The sequence below is a fragment of the Ictidomys tridecemlineatus genome, chromosome 5, assembly GCF_052094955.1.
Source record: "Ictidomys tridecemlineatus isolate mIctTri1 chromosome 5, mIctTri1.hap1, whole genome shotgun sequence".
Classification (NCBI taxonomy): Eukaryota; Metazoa; Chordata; class Mammalia; order Rodentia; family Sciuridae; genus Ictidomys; species Ictidomys tridecemlineatus.
The window spans coordinates 160,649,403-160,676,078 of NC_135481.1; the positions used below are offsets into that span (position 1 = coordinate 160,649,403).

Here is a 26,676-nt window from a genome sequence, read left to right on the forward strand (position 1 = left end):
TCTACAAGCTCCATTGTTTTCCCACTCCTGTTACCAACAGAAAGGGGAAATCTAGGGTTGCAATTAGCTTCATCTTTGCTTGTACAGTACACCATTTTGGGACCAGCCTCTTCCCTGAGTTGCCTGAGACAGAATTTCTGCAACTGGTTATGCTCCTAGCTGGTAGGACCCACTGCAGTAGAGACAGGATGCCTTCTCAGTTCAGCAATTAGTTATACAGCTGGTGGAATGATCCAGATGGCAGTTATTCCCTTGTCTTCAGAACCCTTGGATGGCTGATGTCACAGTCTCTTTTCCTTTGTGTCTACCTGGCTAACAAAGCACAGCCCTCCTCTGGATTCACCAGAAAGAAAAATAAGTGAACATTCCTGAAGTTTCCCTTGGGGAGTGAGAGGGGATATACATTGCACATGTCTGAGCAAATAACTTAAAATATCCCATTAGACAGTTGTGTCCTCCCATAGTACCAGCTTTTTAATTTATCCTTCCTAGATATTTCTGGGAGCCCCAACTGTGCCTTACTAAGCAGAGGAATTCAGCTCCAGCCCCTTTGGCCTGGCTCTCATTTCCAAGCTGTGTACCTAAAGGACCATGGTTCTCTGGAACAGGAAAGTCTAGGTTAATAAAATCCATGCTCTTAAAGTCAATTTAGAGACTACCTTTTGTTTCTTGTTGTGTCATTTATGAGCCTCATACTCATCTGCACCCATTCTTATCCCCAAATCATTTATCACAGTGTTTCTTCTAAATCAACACAATGTTCTCTACAAAAGGAATTTGATAAATGCTTTGCTCCACAATTCTTTGCCCTCTTCCTTATCTCCCCCAATGCCTACTTGCTAAAAACTTTAAACAGTTATAGATTAAGTCAGAAAAGGACAAAAATGCAGGTCATTCTACTGCACATAGTTCAAGAGAGAAAAGGAATTAGAAAATATAGTTTTAAAATGTTTGTTTACTGAAAAGAGACCTTGAGCTCCCTTGTCTCTATTATTCATTTATTATTTAGCACATATTTATGTGATGCTTGTAATTTTTTTAAAAGACCATATTAGATATATCAATATACTGAGGAACAGAGAAAATCAATAATTACTTCATTCAAGGAATAGCTGATTCAGGGAAGAGAATCACATGCAGAAAAATCAAACAGCATAGAACAAGTAGGCTTATAGAGGGTAACTGGGAATAGGAAAAGATAGTAGAATGAATCAGACATTACTTTCTTATATGTATATATGAATACATGACAAATGTAATTCCACATCATGTACAACCAAAAGAATGGGGAGTTGTACTCTTTATATGTATAATATGTCAAAAAACATTATACGGTTATGTATAACTAAGAACAAACTAAAAAGATAGACATTTTTGTTTCTTTAAGAGGAATTGCTAGATTTCATTGAGTGGAGATGAGAGAAACTTCTAGGGTCATGAGAACACTAAGGGCAGAAAAGTATAAGTGATATGTTGATATCAGGAAATAACAGAGTTTGAGGCTAACCTTAGGGACTCTCAGGTTGAAATAAATAAGGAAATTAAGTGGAGATAGAAAGGTTTTGAAGAAAGGAGAGTGAATGTCGTAACAACAGCATTTGGGAAGGTCCTGAAAGGATTCTCAGGGAGTTGGTCTTGGGGACCTTAATTGTTCCAGTAAAACAAGATCATTGTGATGACTGAGAATCTAGAACATTTTTTTAAATGCTTATCACACAGAGAATCTGAAAGAATTTTCAAGGTATAACTGTACTGAGTCAAATAGCTTACATTTCGTGAAACTGCATCTTGCCTGCCTTAGGGGTTGTCTGCAGGAGTGCTGGACCTCCCAATGGAGGCCAGGGTACTCCATAGGCTGCCTGACTGTGGAGATTTTTTCTGATGGGCTCCTTCAGAAGGAATTTTGAGGTGCTCTCACTCCAAGGGCAGGAAGAATGGTCCAGAGTCCATCCTAAGTCCCATGAATGTCCAAACTAAAAGGAAAGAAGGAACCTGGGAGACTTCACTAGAGACACCAGCAGACTCCGGATCCATAGGATATGTGTACACACTGGAAATCAGACAGCATTGGTGCTGTTGGTCCTTGATGACAGATTTGGTGATCTTGGAGATAGATCAAAACTGGGAGTAATCTATGGCAGGCTGTCATCTCTATGGGATATTGCTGTGCTTAATGGGATGTTGGTTTCATTTATCACACCAGACTTAGTTCCATTTCCAACAGTTGTCTGAGAGATTTTAATAAACCTAATGCACTAATGCATGTTATCATAGAGATCCATACATTCTGAATATATTTTGTGTCTCCAAACACATTTAAAGTTATGTTGCTGCATAAAAGATTTAGTAGAATTAATAAATTGGATTCTGACATCTTGAAAATAATGGGGACTTCATGAACTTAACTTTTTGCAGCCATAACTTTGCTGATAAGGCACAGCCAATATATTTTTATTTGCTTAGAAAGCAAACATTCACTAATTGTACCTATTATTTATTGTAATACATTTTCAGAAATAGAAATAAAGAAAAAGACTGAGATAAATGTAAATAGAAGTTTCAGCCTATCCACACCCCATAAATCGTCTTGCCTCCCCTACTTTGGGGAGAGTTTGGAGAGTATTAGTTTTCATTTTCCATGTCTGAGGAGCTTTTAGTTCAATCTTATGCATTGATGATTGTTACTATACAGATACATACATTTGGAATATATTTCATGTTTCCTCAAATATGTTTATAGTTGTATCATTGCATAAAACTTTATTTTGCAAAAGTCTGAAGAAACTTTTTAAACATATTAGATCAGTATTAGACAATTTCTTCCAAACTATTGCTAATTACAAAGATTTTAAAAATATATGCACTTGAGGTAACACCCCCAAAAGTCATTAAAAGATGTTTTTGAAGAGAATTCTACAAGTAACCGTTTAAATGGGGGCCAGTCAGAAGGTTTTCCTGTGGATAAAAAGCTGTTGATTCTGCTTTGCACACAGATAGATGCATACAACCAAATATATACTGATGACAGATCTTAAAAGCAACACAATCCTTAAACCAGCAAAATATGTCTGTAACATAAATTTGTGGGAACCACTCAATCTAGAATTGTTTATAAGTAAATGCACTCCATCTTTCAGACATGTTTATGGTGTTTAAGTTGCAGCTGATCATTTTATGACCCAGGAAAGATGGATTTGTATCAGCAAAATTATTCAGACAGAAGTAATGAATTTGTTCCTCAAAGATATGCAGTAATGATAACTCACATTCTCCACATTAAAGAAAATAATTGAATATTTTAGGTTTGATATATAAGTTGTACTGACTTGCTATCCCTTGCCTCTAGACTAATATTCTACCCCATGCCCAATTTAATTTGGGATAAAATAGGATTTTAATGTACATTTTGCCTTTCTGCATATCTTTTCCAAACTAGTGTGGCTTAAGAAGTGGTGAGTTTCAGTGATAGAGATTGGATTTTGACCATTTTCCTACAGAGAAATTATATTTCCCTTACTTTCCATTTCTGAGATGATTGCTAATGATCTTCATTTATCATCATTGTTCTCATCTTGTTTATATGCTGATAGACAAGGGAAGACTTCAGTATATAAAGTAGGAAGCTTGAGACTTTCTCATACTGTATTTAACCTGAATCCAGGTGAATATCTCAAGTGAAATTCTCATGTAAAGACTTTGGAAATCTCTTTATGCTTCATTGTAAATTTGTGTTACAGATCTATTGAGAATACATCATATTCTTAGAAGAAAGAAAAAAAAACAAAAACACAACAATGTACTTTTAAGAGATTACTAGAACAGAGTGTCTGCAACTGAGACTTCGGCAGCCCCCGCATTCTCCACTTTGAATGATCTGAACCAATTCTGAATTCTTATCTGATTTCAAAAGCAAAATAATCTTAAATTCCATAGTAGGTTCTCAGTATAGGTTTATCTCTACAATGAGAATTCACACACCCCCACACCTTGCCAATTACTACTAAAGGCAGAGGATTTATTCCCTTAGGAGTCTTAAAATCTTGTAAGGTAGAAATACATATAATTAACATTTGATATGTAAATTATTTAGTGCAATATTAATTATATAATTTATGTCTGTTTTAGTCAGCTATTTTTGCCACTTGACCAAAAGACCCAATAAGAACAATTTTAGAGGAGGAACAGTTTATTTGGCACTCATGGGTTAGAAGTTTTAATCCATAGACAGGTGAAAGTTCATTGCTCTAGGCCAAGTTCATTGCTCTAGGCCTGAGGTGAGGCGCAGAGTACAGGAGGGTAGAAACAGGAAGCAGAGAGTTCTATTCACCAGGGACAAAATATAAACCCCCCAGATGTAGTGACCGATTTCTACCAACCACACCTTACCTGCCTACTGTTCCTGTTCATTTAATCCATATTAGGGAATCAGTGATTTAGGCTCTCATAACCCAGTCATTTCCCCTCTAAATTTTCTTGCATTGCCTCACACATCAGCTTTCAGGGAACACCTCATATCTAGACCATAACAATATTCATGATGTGTGTTCTTATCATCAAGTGAATTAAGTGCTAAGGAACCACAGAGCAGGGAATAATTGATTCTTCCAGAAAGGAAGGAGGAGGAGCTGGGATACTGCTGAGACAGGAATTGGGGGTTGAACCCTGCCCTGGAGGCTGGACAGCCACCCTCCCTTTGCAGAAAGGGATGTATGCCTTAGGGAGATATTCAAAAGACCTACAGATATGCTGTATTCTGTGTTGACAAGGTGTCTGGAGTGTGAAATTTTTAATGCACTGGGAGCTGGGGTCAGCCTAGAAAAGGCTCCAAATGCCTTGCTAAGGGTTTGGACTTGAGAGGTTGTTGGAGCATGGCTATCTAATTTTGGAGCAGCCACATTTGCAGTGAATTTCAGCAAGGATGCTCAGATTTTAACCTTCATCAGAACCCCTGATAGGAGATTTTTAAAATGCAAATTGTTTAGCTCCTGCTCAAAACCTCTGATTCAGTAAATGTGAGTAAGACTTCTGAATATGCATTTCTAAGAAGTTCCTGATTGAAGCAGATGCTGCTTGTTGGTATCCCTCTTGGAGAACCACTGTTTCAGACAGTGAACTGAAATATTGAGGACAGAAGTCATTGAGATGTGTATGTGAAGTTATTAAACTAAGTAAGATACAAGGCAAAATCTGTCATTAACCATAATACGCCTGTAATGATCTTTATCGTTCAATATTTTTGAGAACTCACTACATTCATCATATTGATGGTTCCAGAGAGTTTCCTTTCCAATTCAATAAAGGCAGGATTCCTTGAGCTCATGTGTACAACAGACCACTCTGCACCTTTCCTGACTTCATTAAGCCCAGTTCAAAGGAATACATACATTACAAAGCTTCATATGGGCTTAGCCCTCTCACCCTTGGGCCATCTTTTTCTTTCTCCTCCCAGCTCTACAACAGACAATAGAAGCATCTCATCTACTATTGTAAGCACTGGAGGCTACTATCAAGAAAGCAGAAAGGGGTGTATTGGATACTTTTGGGGGACACTCTTACTTAGGAAGGGTAGTTTTTATCTTCTTCTTGCTGTCTTATCTTCTTATGCCTCAATGTTATTCAGTCACTTAGCTGCATCCCGTCCTTCCTAGTATTTGGCATGTGTGGTTTGTTACAGAAATTGATGTCCTTTGTAAAGGAACTATCCTAGGACTACCATAGGAAAGAAGAATGATCCCCAATATTGTGAGGTAGGTTTGAAATGCCATTTCAGTAATCAAGAGATTTTTAAAAAATCGTTCAATGTTAATGAGCAGTGATAGCAGCAAAGAGGAAGAAGCCTATAGGTTAAAGCCCCCCAGGACAGGTGTGCAGTTTACCTTGCCCTAATTTTGTTCAACATCATTTTAAGGCCTTTTCTGCTAAAAGTGTGTGGTGGGGAACATTTCTAGTTCAAGTCACTAAGAATGGAAGTATATTTAAGAAAAGTCCATCATGGGGCTCCATCTTTCGACTATTCATTCAGAATGCCAGTTATGTGTCACATACTCTTCTAAGGAGCAGTGATCAACAGATAAAAAGCTACCTGTCCTGAAACTTATTCTAGTGGGGAGGAGAACCAAAAATCAAGATATTTTAGTAAACCTAGACCATGTTTGGTAATCAGAAGTGCTAAGTACAAGAAGAAATTAGAGAAGAGAATAAAGTGGTGTGAAATGGGAAAAGGGGGTTGCAATTTGAGATAGGATAGCTCAGAAAAGCATCACTAAGAAAGTGACTTTTGAGCAAAGACCTGAAGGAACTAAGGGAACTAGTCATATGAAAACTTGGGAAAGAACATTCCAGAAAGAGCAAAGCACACACAAAGTCTCTGAGGTCATATTTGCTGTATGTTTGATGTATTCTAGAATAAGCAAGGATTTCAGAGAGAATGGGAAGATGGAGATGAGGTCAGGAAAAGATCCTTTTAGGTCAGTGACTTGAACTTGTGCCTGAGTGAGATGGAACCCTGAGAAGGTGTCTCATTCAAACAAAGAAATGGCTTCATCAGATTGAATTTTTAATGAGATCACTTTGGTTACTTTATTGACTGTATTGAGAAAAGAATGAGGAAACAGTGGGAAGGGAGACAACAGCATGATCAGGGGAATCAACAGGGAGGCTGCTAAAAAGAATTGAGCCAAAGATGATGGTGCTTAAAGATGGTAATGGTGGTAAGAAAGAGCCAGAGTCTCATATTGGCAGAAAGGATTTGCTGACAGTATGAGGTGTGAGAAAGAGGAACATTTGGACAATGCTATGTTTGGGGGTTGAATAAGCAGAAGAATGGTATTTTCATTTACTGAGATAAGGAAGGGAATTGGATTTGAGTAAGATTAATTTTGATAAGTGTACCATGTTAAGTTTGAAGCACATATAAGACATCTAAGTAGGCAGTAGGATATATGAGTCTGGGTTCAGGGGAGAGATATGAGTATCCAGGGAATCATAGCATGTAAATTTAAGGTTATGAGATGAATGAGATCACCAAAGGAGGGAGTGCACGTAGAAAATAAAACATGTTCCAGGATTAAACTCTATGACTCTTTGATGTTTAGAGGTCAGGGAGATGAGAAATCCCAGCAAAGAAAAATAAGATAAGAAGAGAGTGTAGCAACCTGGAAGCCAAGTGAAAAAGATTTTAGAAGAGAGGTATTAGCTATGTTAAGCCCTCCCCATAGGTCAATAAGATCAAGACCAAGAATTAACCAGGGGACATTACAATATAGAGATCACTGATGACCTTGGTAAGAATAATTTGGGTGGAATGGTGAGTAGATTGCAGTGGACCCAAGTGATAATGAAAAAAAAAAAAAGGAGATGGTGACATGAATAAATATTTCTAAAGGAGTTTTGTTTTAATGGAAAGGACAAAATGTATTGATGACAGGAAGGAAGAGGAAGATCAAGACAGAAAGTTTAAATGATAGAAATAATAACTTGTTTAGATGTTTATGGGAATAATGGAATAGAGGAAACATGTTTGAGTAATGAAGAGAAAAGAAAATGGTTAAGTTTTTTTAATTGCCATGCTTTTCAGAGGGCAAAAGGATTGGAGTCCAGTGTTCCACAGGGTCGACCTTAACTAGGAGCATTAGTACATCTTCTGCCTGGTAACAGGAGAAAAATGAAGTACAGAACAGATGGTGATAAATGAGCAGACCTGGTCAAGGGTGCTTGTGGAAATATTCTTTTGATTGCTTCTATTTGAGAGGGCTAGTGGGTAAGTGGTTCCTTGGGGAAGAGCCAGCTTTCAGTTAAAGCAAAATTGAAGGGGGTATTCACAGCAGAGGCTGAGTATCTGAGGTATTTTGCGGATGATTAACCATGAGTCCAAGTAATACTATGGAAAGATTTCAGAAGAAGGTTAGGGAGCAGGGGGCATCAGAGTCTGGGTCCTGTGAGAATCCTACATTTCTCCTGGTTACTTTGTTTGCAATCCTGTCACAATACAGCTTGGTCTTACCTGGGAGCTATCCTGAATCTTTCTCCTCCCAGGGTACAATTGAGGTTCAACTCTTAGGGTTTTCCTGGCAGCAGGGAGAACACCAGCAACATGGGAAGGTAGAAGGCCCCTGCAACCTCCAGGTCCCTTTTGGATCCCTAGTTTGTGTCCAGCTAAAACTGTGCATTGCTGTGCTCTGGTCCTGAGAAAGTTCCCATCCCAGTTGTTGTGCTGGCCATGCCTCTGTGGGTCTATTGAGGAGGGAACGGAAGAGGAAGGGCAACCAGCTTTGCTGCCAAGAGCCATGTTTCCCAAGACCTACCAGTCCTTGAAAACTTACCACAGCTGCAGAGCACCTGTACTCATGTGTTTACTTACTAATTTACGGGAATATGTTCACCTTTTTTTTTTCCTTATGAAAATAACTTTTTTAAGGAACTCATAAAAACCTGCCACAATCAAAACATTATTTTAAAGCAAATGAATACAGAATCAGAATGATGAATATAAAAAAATGTACATTCTCATATGACCCCCAAATCATCTCACTTTGGGAAGAGTGAACCAAAGAAGGACTGGGACTCAAAACTTGATCCTTCTCATAAAACTACCTGCCTGTGTAATCTCCTCTTATTGCTTTTCTTTTCCTATGATGCCCCTGGGATTTACATGCAGGAGAATTCAGCTGAACTATTGTCTTTAAGAAGGGCACTTCTCTGATACGCAGGTTAAGATTTCCCATACAGGGACACAACCAATTAAAATGCCCTAAGGTGAGAGACAATGTGCATTCAGGGAGTGTAGCAGGAGTATAAACACCTGAGGAGAGAGACCCCTAAAGTGAGTATGCTATAGGTAGTCAGAGCAGGTTTAAAAAAAAAATTAGGTCTTTTCTAGGAGTAGAGTGAAGCTATTAAGTGTTCTTAAGGAAGGAAGTGGAAAAAAAGATTCCCTGATAGTTGTTCAGAGAAGGGATTGGAAGGGGCAAATGTAGATGTAGACATCGGGAGGGACTCTTGCAAAATTTACATGCAATCCAATAGCCTAGAATAAGATGCTAGTGATGGCAAAGGATAGAAGGGTAGAGCTCCAAGAAATTCTTAGGGAGTAAAAGGAGCACTACTTAGCACTTGTTTAAATTGGCTAAGTTAAGAGAATGGTATTCTGGGTTGGCTTCAGCATCCCCATTTGGCTGGCATGGAGTGGTAAATGGTAGTGAAATGTGTTGAGATGGACAACACCAGAATTGAGATAGGAGAATATGTCAAATATGGCAACTTGGAAACATCCGAAGAAGAGTGTCTTCCAGGTTGGGTACATAGGTCAGGAACTCAGAATGGTGGGAAATGGAGCCAGGAATTCAAGATTCATTAGCCTATGCTTTAGGTCTGTTTATAAAGGACAATGTCATCTGCCAGCCTCTCTCTTACTATGATGAGTTGATGTGCTACAGAGATTTCACCCTAGTCATATAGCTAAGGGCTGGGTTGATAATTTTTCCTCTAAAGAAGGCAAAATATATTGTACATTTAAATGAATAATCACAGAGGTGCAGTAATAATCTTCTTTCTATTTGTCCTCTTCCCACTCCTGTCTACCACTTTGTCTTCTCTCCTTTTCTTCCTCCTGCCTCTTCTCCCTCCTCTTTTCTCTGAGTCTCCTTCTCTAGCTTTTTTCTCCTCCTGTATACTGTAGTAGATTCTGGTGACAAATTTTGGGCACACTACTGTACCAAAAAAGTCATCCTGTGGGATTTTCTCTCTCCGACCCAAGTGGAAAATTAAAGGACAGTTTTTGTAGCTGATTTATAAGTGACCATTGGCCCCTCTGGGGCATCTGCCATGTGCAGCTTGTACCCATATTTGGGATCCAAAGATGCACATTTAATAGAATGCAATTATTATTTATAAGTTCTATTTATGCAACTAGATTAATGTTTTTAATTCTAGATAAATTTTACATGCTAATCACTTTTAATTTAATTTTTAAATTATGTTTTTAAATTTTTACTTTTTCTTCTAATTAATGCTGATTCATTTTTGTTTGCCTGGTTAATAGATTACTGTCCTAGATGAGACATGGACTGTATTCAGGCGTTACAGTCGTTTTCGAGAAATGCATAAAACATTGAAATTAAAGTATGCAGAGGTAAGTTATGAAATTATTATCTCCAATTAAGAACATTCATTTCATAAAGTAAATGAGCTGATTGCATTAGCAATGTCCCCCATCTCTCTCTCTCTCTCTCTCTCTCTCTCTCAGTATTAGCTTGTTTCACTAAGTTTTATTTTAATTACTCATCTATCAAATATATCTTTTTGTTTTTTGTTTTTTTATTTATATTCTACATTGTTTAAAGGTTTTATGAGTACAAGATTTAGAAAATGGTAATAAATTAACTCCATCTTTTTCATAAACTTTATGATAATTTTAAATAAATTTTTCAATCAATTTGTAACTTCTCAACTTTAAAACCTATTGAAACGAAATAGTAATAAATTAGTATAGATTTTCCCATTTTGTCTCTTAAAGAAAACTACATCCATGCTTAGATGTCCACTCAATGAGAAACTGAGACATGAGCATTAATTTGCCTTCAAATATGGAGAAGGGGGACAGATAGCATTATGAATTTATCTAGAAACAAGAAAGTATTTTATGTATGAGACCAGATGCCAGGGTGTATTGATACATAAGTAATCTTTTCCTTTCTAGAGAAATATTAGCTTTTGAAATAATTTCAAGCAAAGAAAAGCATTCCTAGAATGGATTTGTGTTTTCCTAATGATAAGGATGAAAATGATTTTACTTCGACTATAGAAGTCTGTATATGTATATCTCTTTGAAAATTTGGGCTTAACTGTCTGCAAATCAATGAATAATCACTGTCTAATTAGCCTGTTTTCACTATTGATTTTCAGCACTATTTTTATAGTTTATGACATCCTAAAAATAAATTAGTCAAACTTTTGTCCCTAATTTGGTTCATATTAAATAATATTTCCTTAACATTATGGCTTCTGCCCTTTTTTATCTGACTTAGAATACAAAGAGAAATACCTATAAATAAAGGTTTCTTGATGTGTAGAAGAACCTTAAGTTCAGGTAAAATTGAGTTGTGTTTTAAATTCTGTTATTCAGCTTTCACACTAGTTAGTATTCTGATAAAATTGAAGAAGTTTCAGGTAGGAATTACAGTTTAGTGTTCCCAAGAAGCTTCAGTTCCAGCAGAAAACACATAAAATTCAAATTATGAGTTCATTTCTATAATTTACCCTCCACGTCTCAAACTAATATTAACAATAAAAAGTAGAAATATTATATACATATTAAATGTAAAGAGCAGCTTTTTCTGAAAGTGAACTTTGCAGCTTATTAACTAGCTGGCTATGAGTTACTACATCAGTTCTTTAATAATGTATAGTTTTTGCACATTGTATTAACATCACCAAATTCCCAGAGTAATAGGTAGAAAAAGAAAGAAAAGGATGCAAGTTTTACACACACACACACACACACACACACACACACACACTCTCTCTCTCTCTCTCCCACTCATCCCATGATTATATTCATACCATATCTAATATTAGTTTAACCTATCCCATATAAACACACTTTTCTAGATTTCAGTAAAATAGTAGTGGATAAAAATAAAAATCTCTTCTTTTATATATCTTAAAATCATATGGAAAGAGCCTCAAAATAAGGAAACATAATCACTAATATTTGACAATTAAACATTCCATATTGTAGTTGCCAATTTAAGTAAGTTGCTTGCCTTCCATGACAAATGTCAGGGTGATGGAGCAGAAGTTGTTGGGCACTTTAGTATAATTTCTTTTCAGTTTGGGCTCTTTGACAAGATGGCATTCTAGTTTCAGTATGAAATTGAAATATTCAAAAGAGTTTGAAAAGTATCAGTATACTTCTCTAATTAGTGTTTTTAAAGAAAACTAAATAAATATAACACAAGCAGTCTTTGAAGATATAATAGAAGAAAACTTACATGGGATTAAGAATGATGTGAATCTGAAAATCAAAGAGATTTCTTGATACCAGGAAAAATTAATGAAGAGATTGTTACATGTAAAATTTTCTCAAGGGGGAAATGTGTACTATAAACATACTTTAAAATATGAAGTGACCATCAAATGAAGAAAATTAAAATGGCTTCATTTATTACTCACAACAAGAGCAACTATAAACTTTGTATACAGATATGAACAAGACAGCCACATTCTGCCCTCTCATGAAGTAAAGAGAATAAACAAATAAGGCAATTTCAAATAATATTAAGTGTCTTATAGAAAACGAAACAGGGTCTAATTATGTGCTATAAGAGCTGGACAGTGGGCACTTTTGAGGCAACAGGCCATGCAGGCCTTTCTGAATAAGTGAGGTTTGAGCTGAAACCTGAATGTTGAGATGAAGCAAGCATGAAATCTAGAGGCAGACACATTTTAAGTAGAAATAACAGCAAATACAAAGGCTCATGGTGGCAAGGGCAAGTTTTGTGTGTTTAGGACTAAAACGCCTGTGAAAAGTGGCAAGAGTGGTAGTAGGAATGAGATAGAGGGCTAGGTAGAGACCTATCAATCCACTGCAAAGTGTTCAAGTAAGAAAGTGATCCAATTTTTACTTTTAAAAGACCATTTTATTGGCCGTATAGACACAGATTGTTGGGATAGTTGAAAGCTTACATCTACAAGTCTGTTTTAGATATTGAATTTGATTTTAAATACTCATTTGGAAGTACAAAGGAAGATGAATGATGTATGCCTACAGATTAAAGAGAATATTATGAACAATCTCTCAGAAGTCATGGTTTAGATCACCAATAAGTGAGAAAAATTCTTTTATTTTTGTCTCAATTTTTAACCAAGTTTCAGTGTTAAAACCATTATACTCATAACTTCTGCTAACAGAAGTCCCTTTTCCTGAAGACATACTGAGAATTGAAAGGGTAACCAAGAATGAAAATTGCATTTTCATGTGGAATTCAAGTTTGTAACTTATAATTAACTTTATTAGAAGGACATAAAAAATTAGTTATATAAAATTACTGTGAGACACACATGTGCATATTATTTCAAAGAGAAGAGATAGATGATCAGTGATTTGAAACTATGTAGTAAGCTCCTAAAATACACTGTGTGTTGAAAGAAGGCATGCTGATTTAAGCCCTTGAGAAACTGCTGATGGTGTCTTGCCTTTCAGTTGCCACAACTGCGACCCATTTCCTCACCCTTTCCTGAGTGCTTATCCTGTGCCTAGTATTGTGCTTAGCATCTCATGGTGCTCTTGACAGTACTGTGAATGTAGGGGTCTTTACCAGCTGAGAGTGAGAGATGTGAATAATATGCTTCATGGCACATAACCATGAGTAGAAGCCAGTTTTGAAACCAGTTTGACTCCATTTCCCATTTCTAAACCAACAATGATATTAAAATTTGGTTTTAAAATGCACATGATCTATTAAAACACAGTAGCATGTTATTCTAGATCTAGATGAAACATTTCAAAGGAGAAGAGCATTGTGATTCAACATTTTCAAAAGGAAGTTGAAATACAAAATTGAATATCATCCATATATTGTTCTGTAAATTTGGAGTTTCTTTTGTGCAGCTCAGATTCATATTATCTTGCTTGCTAAGTGTATGATGGGATTTGAAATCAATAATGTGCTTATTGGGAATTTGTCAAGTATTATTGCTGTCATTATGTAATGTTAATCTTGAAGTAATCAACTACTTTGAAATAGCCTACTTGGCCTGAAAACATCCTAGAAATCACTTGACTTGTTAAAGACATAACCTCTTCAGGAAAGCCAAAGGGTTGATACAGAAGGATCCTGAAAATTTCCTCCCACAGACAACTTTTTGATAGCCAGGTGGGAACATCATTTCTTTACCTAGCTCCTTCACCAGATCATGCCCATTATTTTTGTGCAAGTAGAGAACTAATCTTACTCTCTCCATACCAAGAGTAACAAAATGTTTGATGATAATGTGTTTTTTAAAAATGATATGTATTAAATTTTCCTAGTCATACAAGGTTCAAGTTTTAGATCAAGTTGGAAAAATACTGAAGAGCACAGTGAAATTCAAAATACAAAGAATTTGTAATATGCACACCAAGGTAGAGAATCTTTTGTCACCTTAAAACTTTAGTTTTTGTCACAGCTTATAATCTTTTGCAACTTTATCTAAAATTATATCCTGTTCTTTCACATTTTCTTCTGGAGTTTAGCCATGTTCTCTCCTGGAGGATATATTCTAAAATAGTTTGATGTGACAGTTCCTTTTATGGAGATTCTTTTTCTTTTTCTTTCTCTAATCTTTTTTTTTTTTCTAAATAGACTACATGTTCATGATAAAAGATTGACATTATTCAAAGATATATCTAGGGACTGTGAAAGTGAGCCTTAATCTAGCCCTCAGAGGTACCATTTGCAGTACTTCCCAGGAGGTCTTCCTGGATCCAACTATAAATTCAGAAGCACATGCTTTCTATAAGCCATACTTTGCATGAAGGTCCCTGGAAAGGATACAGAACAGGGACCACTGCTTGCCAATAGGGCAGAGGCTTGGTGAGGGTCTCCCAGCATTCTGCAACATTCTACAGAGTTGTCCAGGAGCCTTCGTCCCATCTCTCCCTAGTAATAGCTTAGGTGCATGGAGATGAGACCCACCTGAGCAGGTGCAAGAACCTCTCTAGTTTCCCCATGCCACAGATAACCAGCACTATTACCAATGGAGTGTGACAACTCCACTGGCAGAATTTGTAGCCTCTACAAGAAGCACATGGAATTATCAGTCATCTCTCCTACAGCTAGGCTTCCCACCATCTAGCTCTCATTCTCCCTGTCCAGAAGCAGAGGTGGTGGGGAGATAATCTTTTCCATGAACAGTATTGCCTAGTAACAAAATTGGCATTTTCACCTTATCAAGTTTCCAGAATCCTCTTGCTAGACATTTGGGTAGTTTCCGATTTTTGTGTTAGGACAACTTCTCTGAACATTCTTGAATATGCTTACATGTCTTCTGAATTGAAAATTTCTCTGTGGGGGAGAAAAAAAAAACGATTGCTCAAATGTCCTGAAAGACTTAATTTATGAAAATCCAAGCTCAGGAATGAATACAGAAGAGTTGGGTAGACTGAGAGCCCTAAAGGTCATCACCCTTGGGAGAAGGTTTTAAGAATTTCTTAGCCACCATTCAACTGAGTCTTCTAATTTCCCTGTTTTCTCACATTCCTGTGATTCATGTTTGCTATAATTTTTTACATAAAATGTGTTAGTCAACTTAAGACCCCTCAGGGACACTTTATGTACACTTGGGTGGCAGGCCAGTTAAAACTGTGAGAAGATGTCTATCACATAATATATGTCTCTGAAGAAAATAGAAGGAACTTAGAGTTATAACAAGCAAAGTGAATGAATGATTTGGAAGGCAAGACCTCCGGCTTCTAGGCTTCTATCAACCTACAAGTGAGGCATGGAGGGCAGGGAAAAAGCAGAAAACTGTAATATGCTTTTTATTGTATAGTAACAAAATGTTATGAAGGAAAAAAGAAAACTAAGTTCTTTGCCCTCTATACAGAAGACCAAATTAGCTGCTCATGGTCTTAGCTCGATTGCAAGGCATGCTTGTTTTCTGTTTTCAGGTGTGCTTGTATGAGTGGGCCGAGTTCTTCCACTGGGAATGCTACATTATTCTGGATGGTTAAAATTGTTGGTTTATTTTTACTTACTCATTTATTTTGACCTTAGCATTTTCTTTCAGATTTCAAATAGGCTTCCCCTTTTGTTTCAAATTAATTTGTTTTCTTGATATACTGACATGTATTATGCAAGACAATAGCTCCTTCTGGTTTTCATTCTCTGCTGCCTTTCATTGACCTCATATGGAATCTTAATCGAATTAAATCCTGTGTTTTCAAATTCCACATCTGTAAAATGATAATGCCACAGCCAGTTTGTAAAAGATTGTGAGAGTCTCAGATAAAATAAGTTATTGAAATCAACTATCAAGTATTGTGCAGCATCTGCTAGATTAGCATGTCTTTGAAATTTTATCATGCTGACCATTTCTATAGTGTTCTTCTTTCTATATGGAAACTATATATTTTTTGACTTTATTAAAGTGAGCATAAGCCTTTTAAATATCAATCAAGTTATGGTTCTCAGAAACAAAACCCTGTTAAGTGTTCCCTTTTTGTTTCGCTGAGGAGGAGGTAGAGTTACTATTTATGTCTAGTGTCCATGAGGTTTACTGGTGAATCCAGATCACAGTGTCTGGGAGTCCTCCAAACAGAAACCTAGTCCATCTAGAAGTTGAAGAGAAAAAGGAAAGCTTTGAAAACCACATCCCTTTTTTAACCATTAAAATAAATAGTAAAGACCTAGTGTCCCTTTATGGCTTTTTGGATAAATGGTCTTATAGGCTCTGAATGTTTTTAAGAAAGTAGTATGACTTGGGACAGGAAAGTCAAAGAGTCATTGAAAGAGCTACTGATTCTCAGAAGTTCAGCAATGCTGTCTAATTTTTGAAAGGATTTTATTTTAGTACATTTAACAAGGAGTTCTCCCTTCTGAGTGTTACAGCCTCATGGAAATTACTATGAACTGAATGTTTGTGTGTCTCAAAAATTCATATCTGAAATCTAATTCTGAATTTGTTGGTATTAAAATGAGGTCTTTAGCGGGTGATTATATTCTGAGGGTGAAGCCCTAATCAAAGGGATTAGTGCCCTAATACAAGGTTCCTCTACCACCATGTGAGGACATGGAATGTACCCGGTACCCAATCTGCTTTACCCTTGATCTTGGACTTTTCACCCTCAAGAACTGGGAGCAATAAAGTTCTTTTGTATACAAATTACCCCATCTAAGGTATTTTGTTATAGTTGCAGGAATACACAAAGACCAGTGCCTAATTTCTCAGGAGAATCTTCTCAGAATAAAAGGGATTATTTAGAATTAATCATTGAGGACTTTTTTATAATGTTCTTAGCTAGAAGTGATTTGGAAGCAATTTTGTATTGGTCTGCTTAGAGGTCAAAGAATGAACAATGAAAATGGGGCATTTTGTCTACCAAAATGTGGTCAAAACAAGTGCTAAGGGAACTTTTAATGTCCGTGCCTGGTGAGAGTATATGTTTCTTAGAATAGTCCATGCTGCCTGCCTGTATCATAACTAAGTCATCACAATTTGTGAAAAAAATCAGAGTCACTAGAGTACCCAAGTGTCAAACACAATCAGCCCCAATCAGATGCATCCCTAAAGGGGCTTCCTTCTCCTTACAAATCTGAGTAAGAGAAATATTTTGAGAGCCTTCAAGTGAAAATGGAAGATTACTGTGTTACAGCAATTGTTCTGTCTCACAGCTAGCATTCTCTGGGTGCCCAGTAAATACCAGTAGGAGGGAAGGAAATAATTAGGCAAGAGGTTATTTAATTTGTATGTGGACTTTCAGTTTGTGCTGATGAAACCATTTATCACCTTCTATGTTCTCCAAATGATTTCCCCAATGCAGCACCAAAGAAAGTCAAGAAAAAAAAGCTGGCTACTGGCTCCATATTTGTCTTTGATAGCTATTTTCCATCTTTCATTGAAATGCATTCTAAACTGTTTTATAACCAGCATTCCAAATTTAATATAAAAATTGCAAATCTGCTCACCACCCAAATTATAACCCTACCAACCGTAGCCACAGGGAGCATCGGTAAGCCTTAGATAAATTTATTCACACCAAGCCCTCAGCTTCTTTGAATTTTTTAATAGCAAATAGCTATATAGCCAAAAATAGAAGGCCACCAGCATTCTGACCTGGTATGTTATCAGGGACCCAGGTTTTTCACTTTGTGGTTTGTACTATACTATTTTTTCCACCCAGTAGATAAACAGCATTTAAATCACTACTTTCAAGGATAGGTGGAGGAGCAAAGAACATTGAATTACCTTGGAAGCCTTTCCAAAATATGTCAATTCAAGCCCTCAACTAGGAAATTCTGCTTTAACAAACCTGAGGTGGATCTCAGGAATGTATTTGGGGAAAAGCATCACCCAAAGGATGCTCAGTGGACCACTGATTCGATATTTCCTGTCTTTTCTTTTGCATTCACCTTGTGAACTTTAGTTGATTTTTCATTATTATAGATCATTAAATTAAAGAAGTGATATCTAGAGACAGATAATCTTGAATATTGTCAACATTAATAACAGACTCATTCAGACCTGAACAATGAAGAAGAAATGTCTCTTCAGTTACCACAGATGTAGACTTTTATCATATTCTTCTTTGCAGCAAGTAAGGAAACTTGTACAGCAACAGGCTTAGAACCCACAGTATAAAATGTCTACCTGCCAAAGGACCATAATGACTTAATGTGTAGTCCAGGTTTTTATTTTAGACAAGAGGGACCAAACACCTAGAGAGAGTTTTGTTCAAGACCTAAGAGTGGGCAAGGTTCCTGTCTCCTGATTCCTTGTTCTTTGTCTGACAGTGTTCCTCTTCATGTCAGTATTCGTTCTACAAGGGGAAATTTACAGAATGCTCTAGATGAAATAAAAAATGAGAAAATTCATTCCCTATAAAAATCAGTTACATAGCAAGTCACCATGGATGCTAACTAGACTACTAGAAATTTTGTTTCTTCTATTCAATGTCATTACAATGACAAGTTCCTGGCATGCCTCAGTTCCTGAAAGAGACAATTAGCATCATACTAAGAGATGGAAAATATAAGTCTTTGAGTTGGTTCAACTTTATATTCTTAAAATTGCAATATTTAATATTCACAGATCTGGATGTTCTTTCAAAAATTGTTGCTGCATACATGAATGTTCTCAGATCTATTTTCACTGGCTCATGCCTGAATGAAATTGACACTGGCTTTAGGAAGAATGAGAACTTCATGTGGAAAAGATACAATCTTTATACAAATATAACTGGAAATTGATGCAATCCTAACTACATTTCCAAGTATGATTTTATACCTAGGATGATTCCAAGGTACTTGATTTTAGTACTTCTGTGAGAAGAGGACAGCAGCTTGCATTAATGATGTGTTCTAATTTTAATTGTTGATTTCCCTGGACCACCAACAAAAATTTCTACATTACTCCTTCATACAACACATACTTCAGAACAATGTAGTATGTGACAAGTCCTAGGAGAGGCACAGAGCAGGTGGCTCATAAGTATTATACCGTGTGGGCTTTAGATCTCTGATGGTATAAAGGTAACTCATTGCTTCTTAATGACCCATCTAGGTTGTCCCGAACAATTGCTGCTTCATGCCACTAACAAATCAAACTTAGAAGAGAATTGCTTATTGTTTGTGAGTATATTTCTCAGTGACAGCTGTTCTTTTAAGGCCTTGGGAGCTGCTATTAATTTTGAGTAGTCAAAAATGCCTCCATCTAGTCAGCTGTGAGAATTATGGCAGCCTTTTGATGAGTTTTCATTATTTTCATTTCTCAGAAGCTGGAGTGGCTGAAATTTAAAGCCACAAACTTGCAGTGTGCAGATGTTTCAAAAACTGCCAGTTACATGTAGGTAAATTTACTTGCAAAAGACAGGTTATAGCTGATGTGACCAATTAGAGTGCCATGTTAAAATTTTTTCTCCCCTTTGTAAAACTTGAGTAGTAGTTAAGTAGTCATGTATCACTGGAGTAAAGAAAATGACTAGTAAATCAGGAATGGCAATAAACTACACTTTTATCAAGTGTTAACAGAAGTCAGATATTTTTCTTTTATTAGTAAAGGCTCCATAACTTTATTAGTTCTCAATCTTTCTTTTTCCAGTGATTTATAATCCAGTTTTAGCTACTTAATTGTTAAAAACCTTAGAAGATAAGCAAGGCTTTTGTTCCTCATTTTAATTTCTTTTCTATATTTATGACTGCTGTTATTTGTATCCAAAGTAATGACATTGCCATTTATTAAAACCTGTGCAGTCTGTTGCCTTCAAGGCCACCTGGACTTAATATAGGGTCTAGCTAAACTAAAAAGTGAACTTGGCTAAGAGAGAAAAGCTTTTAATGAAAGCAAACTTTCCAATTATTTTTAATTTGCCTTCTTAATGGCAGCAAACTTCTTTTAATGTAATAAACATTGAAGTCAGGAGACTTGATGACTTTGTCAGTTCAGTGGGAATCAGAGAAGAAACAACTTGTAGATGAAAATATCACTGTTTCCGGGATCATTAAGAAATATTGCAGAGGATATGCTGAAAGTATTTCTGAAAAGCATAAATGCACGTGTAGCTACTGAACTTGTTAGATAAATGGATTCTCAGTGCTTCCATTTTTCTAAACCCAGGATTCACAAATAATATATAAAATGGTTGAATTAGTTTAAAGTAACTAATTGATTATCTTACTCTCTTGCTAGTTCTTCATATCTATTTTTCAACATAAAACTTAGAAGTGAATCACTTGAGTTTTTAGGTTCCACATGTATTGAAGAAGAGAAAGACAAATTTCATAAGAAATGAGTGGACCTCAAAATTACTGACTTCATTTTTCCAATGGCTGTTATTTCAGCCCTTTTGTCTCTAGAATATGTTTTATTTACTGAATTGCAGAGCAAGCTAGTCATTATGTTTCTCTTAGAGCAAAAAAAAAAAAAGTGCTATTTTAATCCTCATTTGTTTGTTTCCTGTGTTTTATTCTGCATAATCAAATTTCATAATTATGCAAAGTAGGCCATAGGGCTGTTGTTAAAATTTCTTCCAGTATTCTCTAGGTTTATGATATCTCCCACAAATATCCCATTTATTTGACTTCAGTCATCATTTTTAACGCTAATATACAGTTTTCCCATAAGAACTCAAGCGTCTTTGTATCATTTCCCACTCCTACTCAAGGATAATGACTACAGCAGGAAAAGAGGCCATTTTGGAGGTTTTCTCATGAATACTGCATCCCCTTTGTGCCTGTCCTTTTTCTGTTCTATAACTTCTTGAAAAGTAACCTGTTTTGTTATTATATTAAACTCCATTTTCCCTGCACACATCTGAACATTGCTTCAAATGAGTATATGGAGATTTTGCAGGAAGTAAGATACACTCCTCAAAAGCCATACAGCACAACCAAGATAATAGGTAAAATATCTCCACAGTATCTAAAATGCTACTTGTAACATAGCATTGAGAGATTTTAATCATCAGAATCCAAGTTGCAGAATTTCAGAGCTGAAAGGAGACTTTTAAAACATCTCAGTTCTGTTTCTTCCCTTTGACAGATGATGAAACTAGAAACTAGAGAGGTTTTACACATTGCCCAACATGGTTCAACCAGCTATTTGTTGAGACTTGAAATACAATTGCCCCAAATCGCAGGTTATTAAAAGAAAAAGACATATGGTGTTAATTTAACTGTTCCATTAAATTTGGGAAAAGAATAATCACTTTTTACTGTTTCTATAAAAGTGATGCATGCTCATTTATAAAAATTTCACATAATACAAGGAAATACAAGAAGAAAGCAGCAGATTACCCAAAGTCATTCTCTAAATATAATTAATGTTACCATTTAATGAACATTATTTTAAGTATTCATTTAGAAAATGAATAGGCACAGATAAAAGGTTGGATACATAAATTGATAAAAAGGATCTAAAGTGATAGAAGAATAGGGGAAAAGAATAAAATGACCTTAAAACATTGTGTTCATTTTAGATATGCTATTTTTAAGTATAGACATTAAATTTAATTTTACTTGAATTTAACAGAGTGAAAGAAAATGAAGTAAAACCATAGAATTTGCTGAACTTCAAATTAAAGTTTCTCCACTACAAGATATGTCCTCTAATATGTGTATGACTTTAAGAAAAAAAATTATAAAAACATTTTAAAAATTATAAAGCCACTGGTTTTCAGATGATGTATTTAATATTTCATAATCATGACTATTTTGACAGAGATAAGATTAGCTTTATTTACTCCTACCTCCCATTTTTTAAAGTCATTATTTTTACATTGTCAAAAATATATAGAGTTCTCATCCTTTTTTGAATAAATTATACATAATTACCTCTTAGTATGAGTTTAAATAGAAGCAGTATTTACTCTACGATGGTTTCCTCATTCCTGAGATCTTCATACTGTGCAGTCTCTTGATTGGATAATTTTGGTCATTTGATGTATATTAAGCGTTCCTGTCTGTTTGAGAATGTCTCTCCTGGCATGTATACTTAAAAGACAGTTTAGTTAGTTGTAAATTTCTGGGGTCACATTTTTTGTTTCTTAGAACATTTCATTTTGTATTATTATTTTCTCAGTTGTATATTTATGTTATCCTGTGTTTTTATTTTGCTAATTGATTTTGTTCCTTCTGCTAGGGATTTTATTCCACTAATGTTTTTGTCTCTTCATTTGTTTCTTGAGTTTTGCTGGCTCACTTTTTGTTGGGGATAGATGATGAGGGGGACAGAGTACAAAAGTACCAATTTTTTTCCAGTTAGTTTTTTTTTTATTTTAAAATAACTTTAGACTGTGTTTTGTCTTTAAGCAAAACATGCTTTTTTGCCTTTAAGTGTAGGCATGTAATATTTTGTGTTGAAAACTTGGCATGATGTATTGGGAAAAGGAATTGTAGATTGGCCTTTAGTGTGAGGTTTTGTTTGTCTGACGGGTATAGGCTGTGCTTACTATTTGTAGCTGTGGTTTCAGGTGCTGAACTTTCCTCTGATGTTTTGCTTTTGTCTCCTCTGTGGTCTTGGGCTTTCTTGGAGGCTCCTTACATAAAGTCTGAGACTTGCAGTTCTTTCAGTTTGGATCCTCTGTCACAAGCATCCCTATGTTATGACAGTAATATATGTGTAGTGGGGGGAGTACTCTAAATTACTGTGTTAAGTCTAAGTCTTTAGTGAGCTTGAGTTGGGCCTCTCACCCCACCACAATCTGGTAAATCTTACTGGCTATCCCTCACACACACACTATCAGCTGGACTCTGGTGAAACCCAAGATGGTTAAGTTCTGGTACAGAACTCTTGGTAATATTGCCGAACGGCATTTTCTGCCTCCTGCCATATGCTATATGGATTTTTCTCCCATCTGCACAGTGAGAACCTGATGGTAGTTACTGGAGTTAAAACTCACAAAAGTGTGGAGACCTGCCCCCTAAAATTATCCACCCCCTCAGCCATTTTTAGTATTCATAAAATTCTATCCTGAGCCTCCAGCAATTCCTGAATTACAGTTCAAAGTGTTTCTACCAATATTGACTCCAGCTATGGGTTTCTGTGCCAGATAAGTTGTAATTCTCTGTATCCACCATCTGTCTGTCCAGTTTGAGTCAGTAGCTTGCCCTGTGACTTCACTTCTTTCCTGGATGTGAGAAGAGTTGTTGATTTTCAGTTTGGTTCAGCTTTTTTCATGTTGTAAGAATAGGAGTGATGACTTCCAATTTCCTTACATATATGTTCAGAAACCAGAAATCCCACTTTAGTTTTACTTTTAGACTACAGTAAAAAGATGAGAATAGTGCAGAGTTTTATTAATTATTAATTATTAACATATAATTAATATATATTATTAACATATTTTACCATTAGTAGAGTACCTTTAAAATAACTGATGAACCAATTCTGGTACATAATTATTAGTCATAGTCTTCAATTAATTCATATTTCCTTAGTTTTCAATGAATGTTCTTTTTCTGTTCTAGGATCCCATCCACAATATTACATTACATTTACTTATCTCTTCTCATGACCCTCCTGATTGTGACAGTTTCTCATACTTTTTTTTTAAAATGGCTTTGACACTGTTGATGGTAACTGATCAGTATTTTATAGAATGTCCCCATTTGAGATTTGTCTGATGTTTTCTCATGATTAGATGAGGCTTATGGTTTTGGAAGAAGGAGACAACATAGGTAGATTCCCAGAATGATCATGTAAAGTCAAAGACCGAGCGATCCCAGTGTAGTTGGAATGCCTGAGAAGACTATAGAACTTCAGGGACTTTAATATTTTGATACGTAGGACACTGTATTTCCTTCTTCACAGGTTACAAGGGAAATAAAAGAGGAGTCTCTCCACCTACAGATTGTTCCTAACAGTACTTCTCATGAAAATCAAATCTATAATTTCTGCTAGATTAGAAAAATGAGGCAATAAAAGTGAAAATGTGTAAATACAAAGTACTTGAGAAGAAATGAAAAGGTACAGATAATATTGCTGATTTTGTTTAGAAGTTTTTATGTAATGTGAGAAATCAAAACAAGCAAACAAAAGATGACAATGTTTGTGGGACATGAATAGAGGCATCAAGGATAATTCAGGATGACTCCCTGTATAAACTTCTCTCATATAGTCTTAATTTGTTGGAAATGTTGAATTTCAGACAGCAGAATGTTCAACAAATGGAAATTCTTTTGTTTGGTCTTCCAGGCATAATTATTTGTCCTGGCCAATTGCTTTTTTATCTGTATAAATTGTTTATTTTTAAAACATTTTAGGTAGTTTAATTAATTCAAAATTCATAAATGAAATCCACAGAGGGTTGCTTTTGCTGTTCCATTTTAAAACAAATGAAGCAATACCTTTGCACTTGTAGAAGGCCAGAGTCTAGGCCTCTTTTCTTCCCTGGGCTTCTCACAGGATTTTTACTGTATTATTGTCATTTTCAGAATGAAACAGCAGTTCCTGCTTCTGTTTTCCTTCTTCCCACTCTAGTTAGACTGCAGGTCAGCACCAGGGCCCTCTGTCTTTCCCCATTTTTTTTTTAGATGCTTATTTATTTGCAACAAGAAAGCCAATCCAAGTAAAGATGACTGTCTCTTTTTTCTGCTGGAGGATGGGATCAGGAATATGTCTATAAATGTTCTGTGTCAGCGACTATTAATTGTCCCCTGTAACGCTTCGGGGACATGTTTCCAGATCCCCATGGTTGCTTGAAACCACAAATAGTACTGACACCTATATATACATACTTATGATGAAGTTTAACTTTTTTTTTAAGAGAGAGAGAGAGAGAGAGAATTTTTTAATATTTATTTATTTTTAGTTTTCGGTAGACACAACCTCTTTATTTTATTTTTATGTGGTGCTGAGGACCGAACCCAGCGCCCCACGCATGCCAGGCAAGCGCGCTACCGCTTGAGTCACATCCCCAGCCCTGATGAGGTTTAACTTTTAAGCACAGTGAGAGATTAATAATAATAACATAATAAAATAGAACAATTAGAGTGATATACTGTAATAAAAGTTAAATTATTGTGTTTATGTGTGTTCTCGCTCTTACTTTCTCATCTATTCTCTCTCCCTCTCCCTCCATCTCTCTCACGTACTTTTAAAGTGTTAATCTTACAATCTCACTATACATTTTTTTTCTTGTTAAGAATTTTTGACTTTTTATTTAAAGAAAGAACTTTATGGATTTTTTTTTTTAGTATATCTGAATTGCCAGCATCACTATTCTAGTGCTTTTAGGCTTTTATTAAGTAAAATAAGGGTCACGTGAATACAAGCAATACTGGAACAATTGATCTAGTAACAGTCAAGATAGTTGCAAAGTGACTAGCAGATGGGTAGCATATACAGTGTGGATACACTGATCAAAGGGATGATTCATAGCTTGGGCAGGAAGAAGTGAGATTTTATCATATTACTCAGAGTAGTATGAAACTTAAAAATTATTAATTATTTCTGGTATTTTCCATTTAATATTTTCAGACTGAGGATAACTGAAACTATGGGAAGCAAAATTATAGATATGGGAGGGAATAGTATTCTTTTGAAATAAATTTATTTAGATATAGTCATTCAGCAACCCAACAAATGAGAATACTTTTGCTTAGCAGAAAATACAGTTGATGGAAATTTAAGTGACCCCTAGTAGTCACTTTAAAGTGTCAAAATATTAATCAAGGCATACTTAGATGAAATGCTTTATACCCAATACTTTTTAACTAAGAGAACTGGAAATGTTATCTCACCCAACCTAAATTAATAGATAGGAAGACCTAAACATCACTGGTAAGTTCTCAGAAAGGGATAAATGTAGGTAGTTTCCACACTGTCAGAGGGAATCTATTCTCTCGTGCTGCAACTAGAAAGCTATTTCTGTCATAAACATAGTTATTTTAATGGAGGCATTTCTTTTCTATATATTTTGCATCATGGATTTGACTTTGCTTCAGTTTGTTCTTGTCCCAACCCCACTAATAGGATGTGGGTCCAGCAGCTTGCATTTCTATCCTAAATCACATAGAACTTCTGCTTCTATTCCTTTCCTTCCTCCCTTTAACTACATATAAGGAGAGGTATCATTATTTTTATCTTTAAGTTAGAGAGGAGTAACATGATCGGAGCTAACTTGGTTTGTATGTCCTAGGATGGGCCTCCAGGGAGCTCATCTCTAGACCCTTCTCTCTTCCTGCCATTGCTCACTGCTATTGCCAGCCCCTGTGGTTCTCCTGCTCCCTTGTTGGGGTACAGTGTTCTCTATTGGCAGCTCTTGTCGAAACTATTGATCACTGCCTAGCAGCCGTACGTTCATAGTTCATATCCATGCTGTACATGCTACCCATCTGCTAGTCACTTAGTATGTTTAAGTGCACTAAGCCATTTCTGGTGTAGTACACTTGAAGAAAAGTTTTCTTTAATCTTTATCTTAGATCTCCAAAGTCTTCACATCAGCAGTTCCTATACGCTGTAGATACCTTCATATACATG

The 26,676-nt window shown here is 35.9% G+C and overlaps 1 protein-coding gene across 9 annotated transcripts in view; it reads left to right on the forward strand.

The window, feature by feature from the left end:
• The window catches only part of Kif16b (kinesin family member 16B), a 281,133-nt gene that overhangs the window by 214,163 nt on the left and 40,294 nt on the right, over nucleotides 1-26,676 (forward strand). For 5 of the 9 annotated variants that reach the window (XR_013439536.1, XM_078051377.1, XM_078051378.1 and 2 more), the window contains one exon: nucleotides 10,040-10,129. The exons of the other annotated variants lie outside the window; for them this stretch is intronic. Coding sequence is in view for 4 of the 5 variants with exons in the window: in XM_078051377.1 (XP_077907503.1) it covers nucleotides 10,040-10,129 (90 nt within the window). In the remaining variant the exon portion in view is untranslated. The remainder of the gene's footprint in view (nucleotides 1-10,039; nucleotides 10,130-26,676) is intronic. 9 annotated transcript variants of the gene reach the window in all.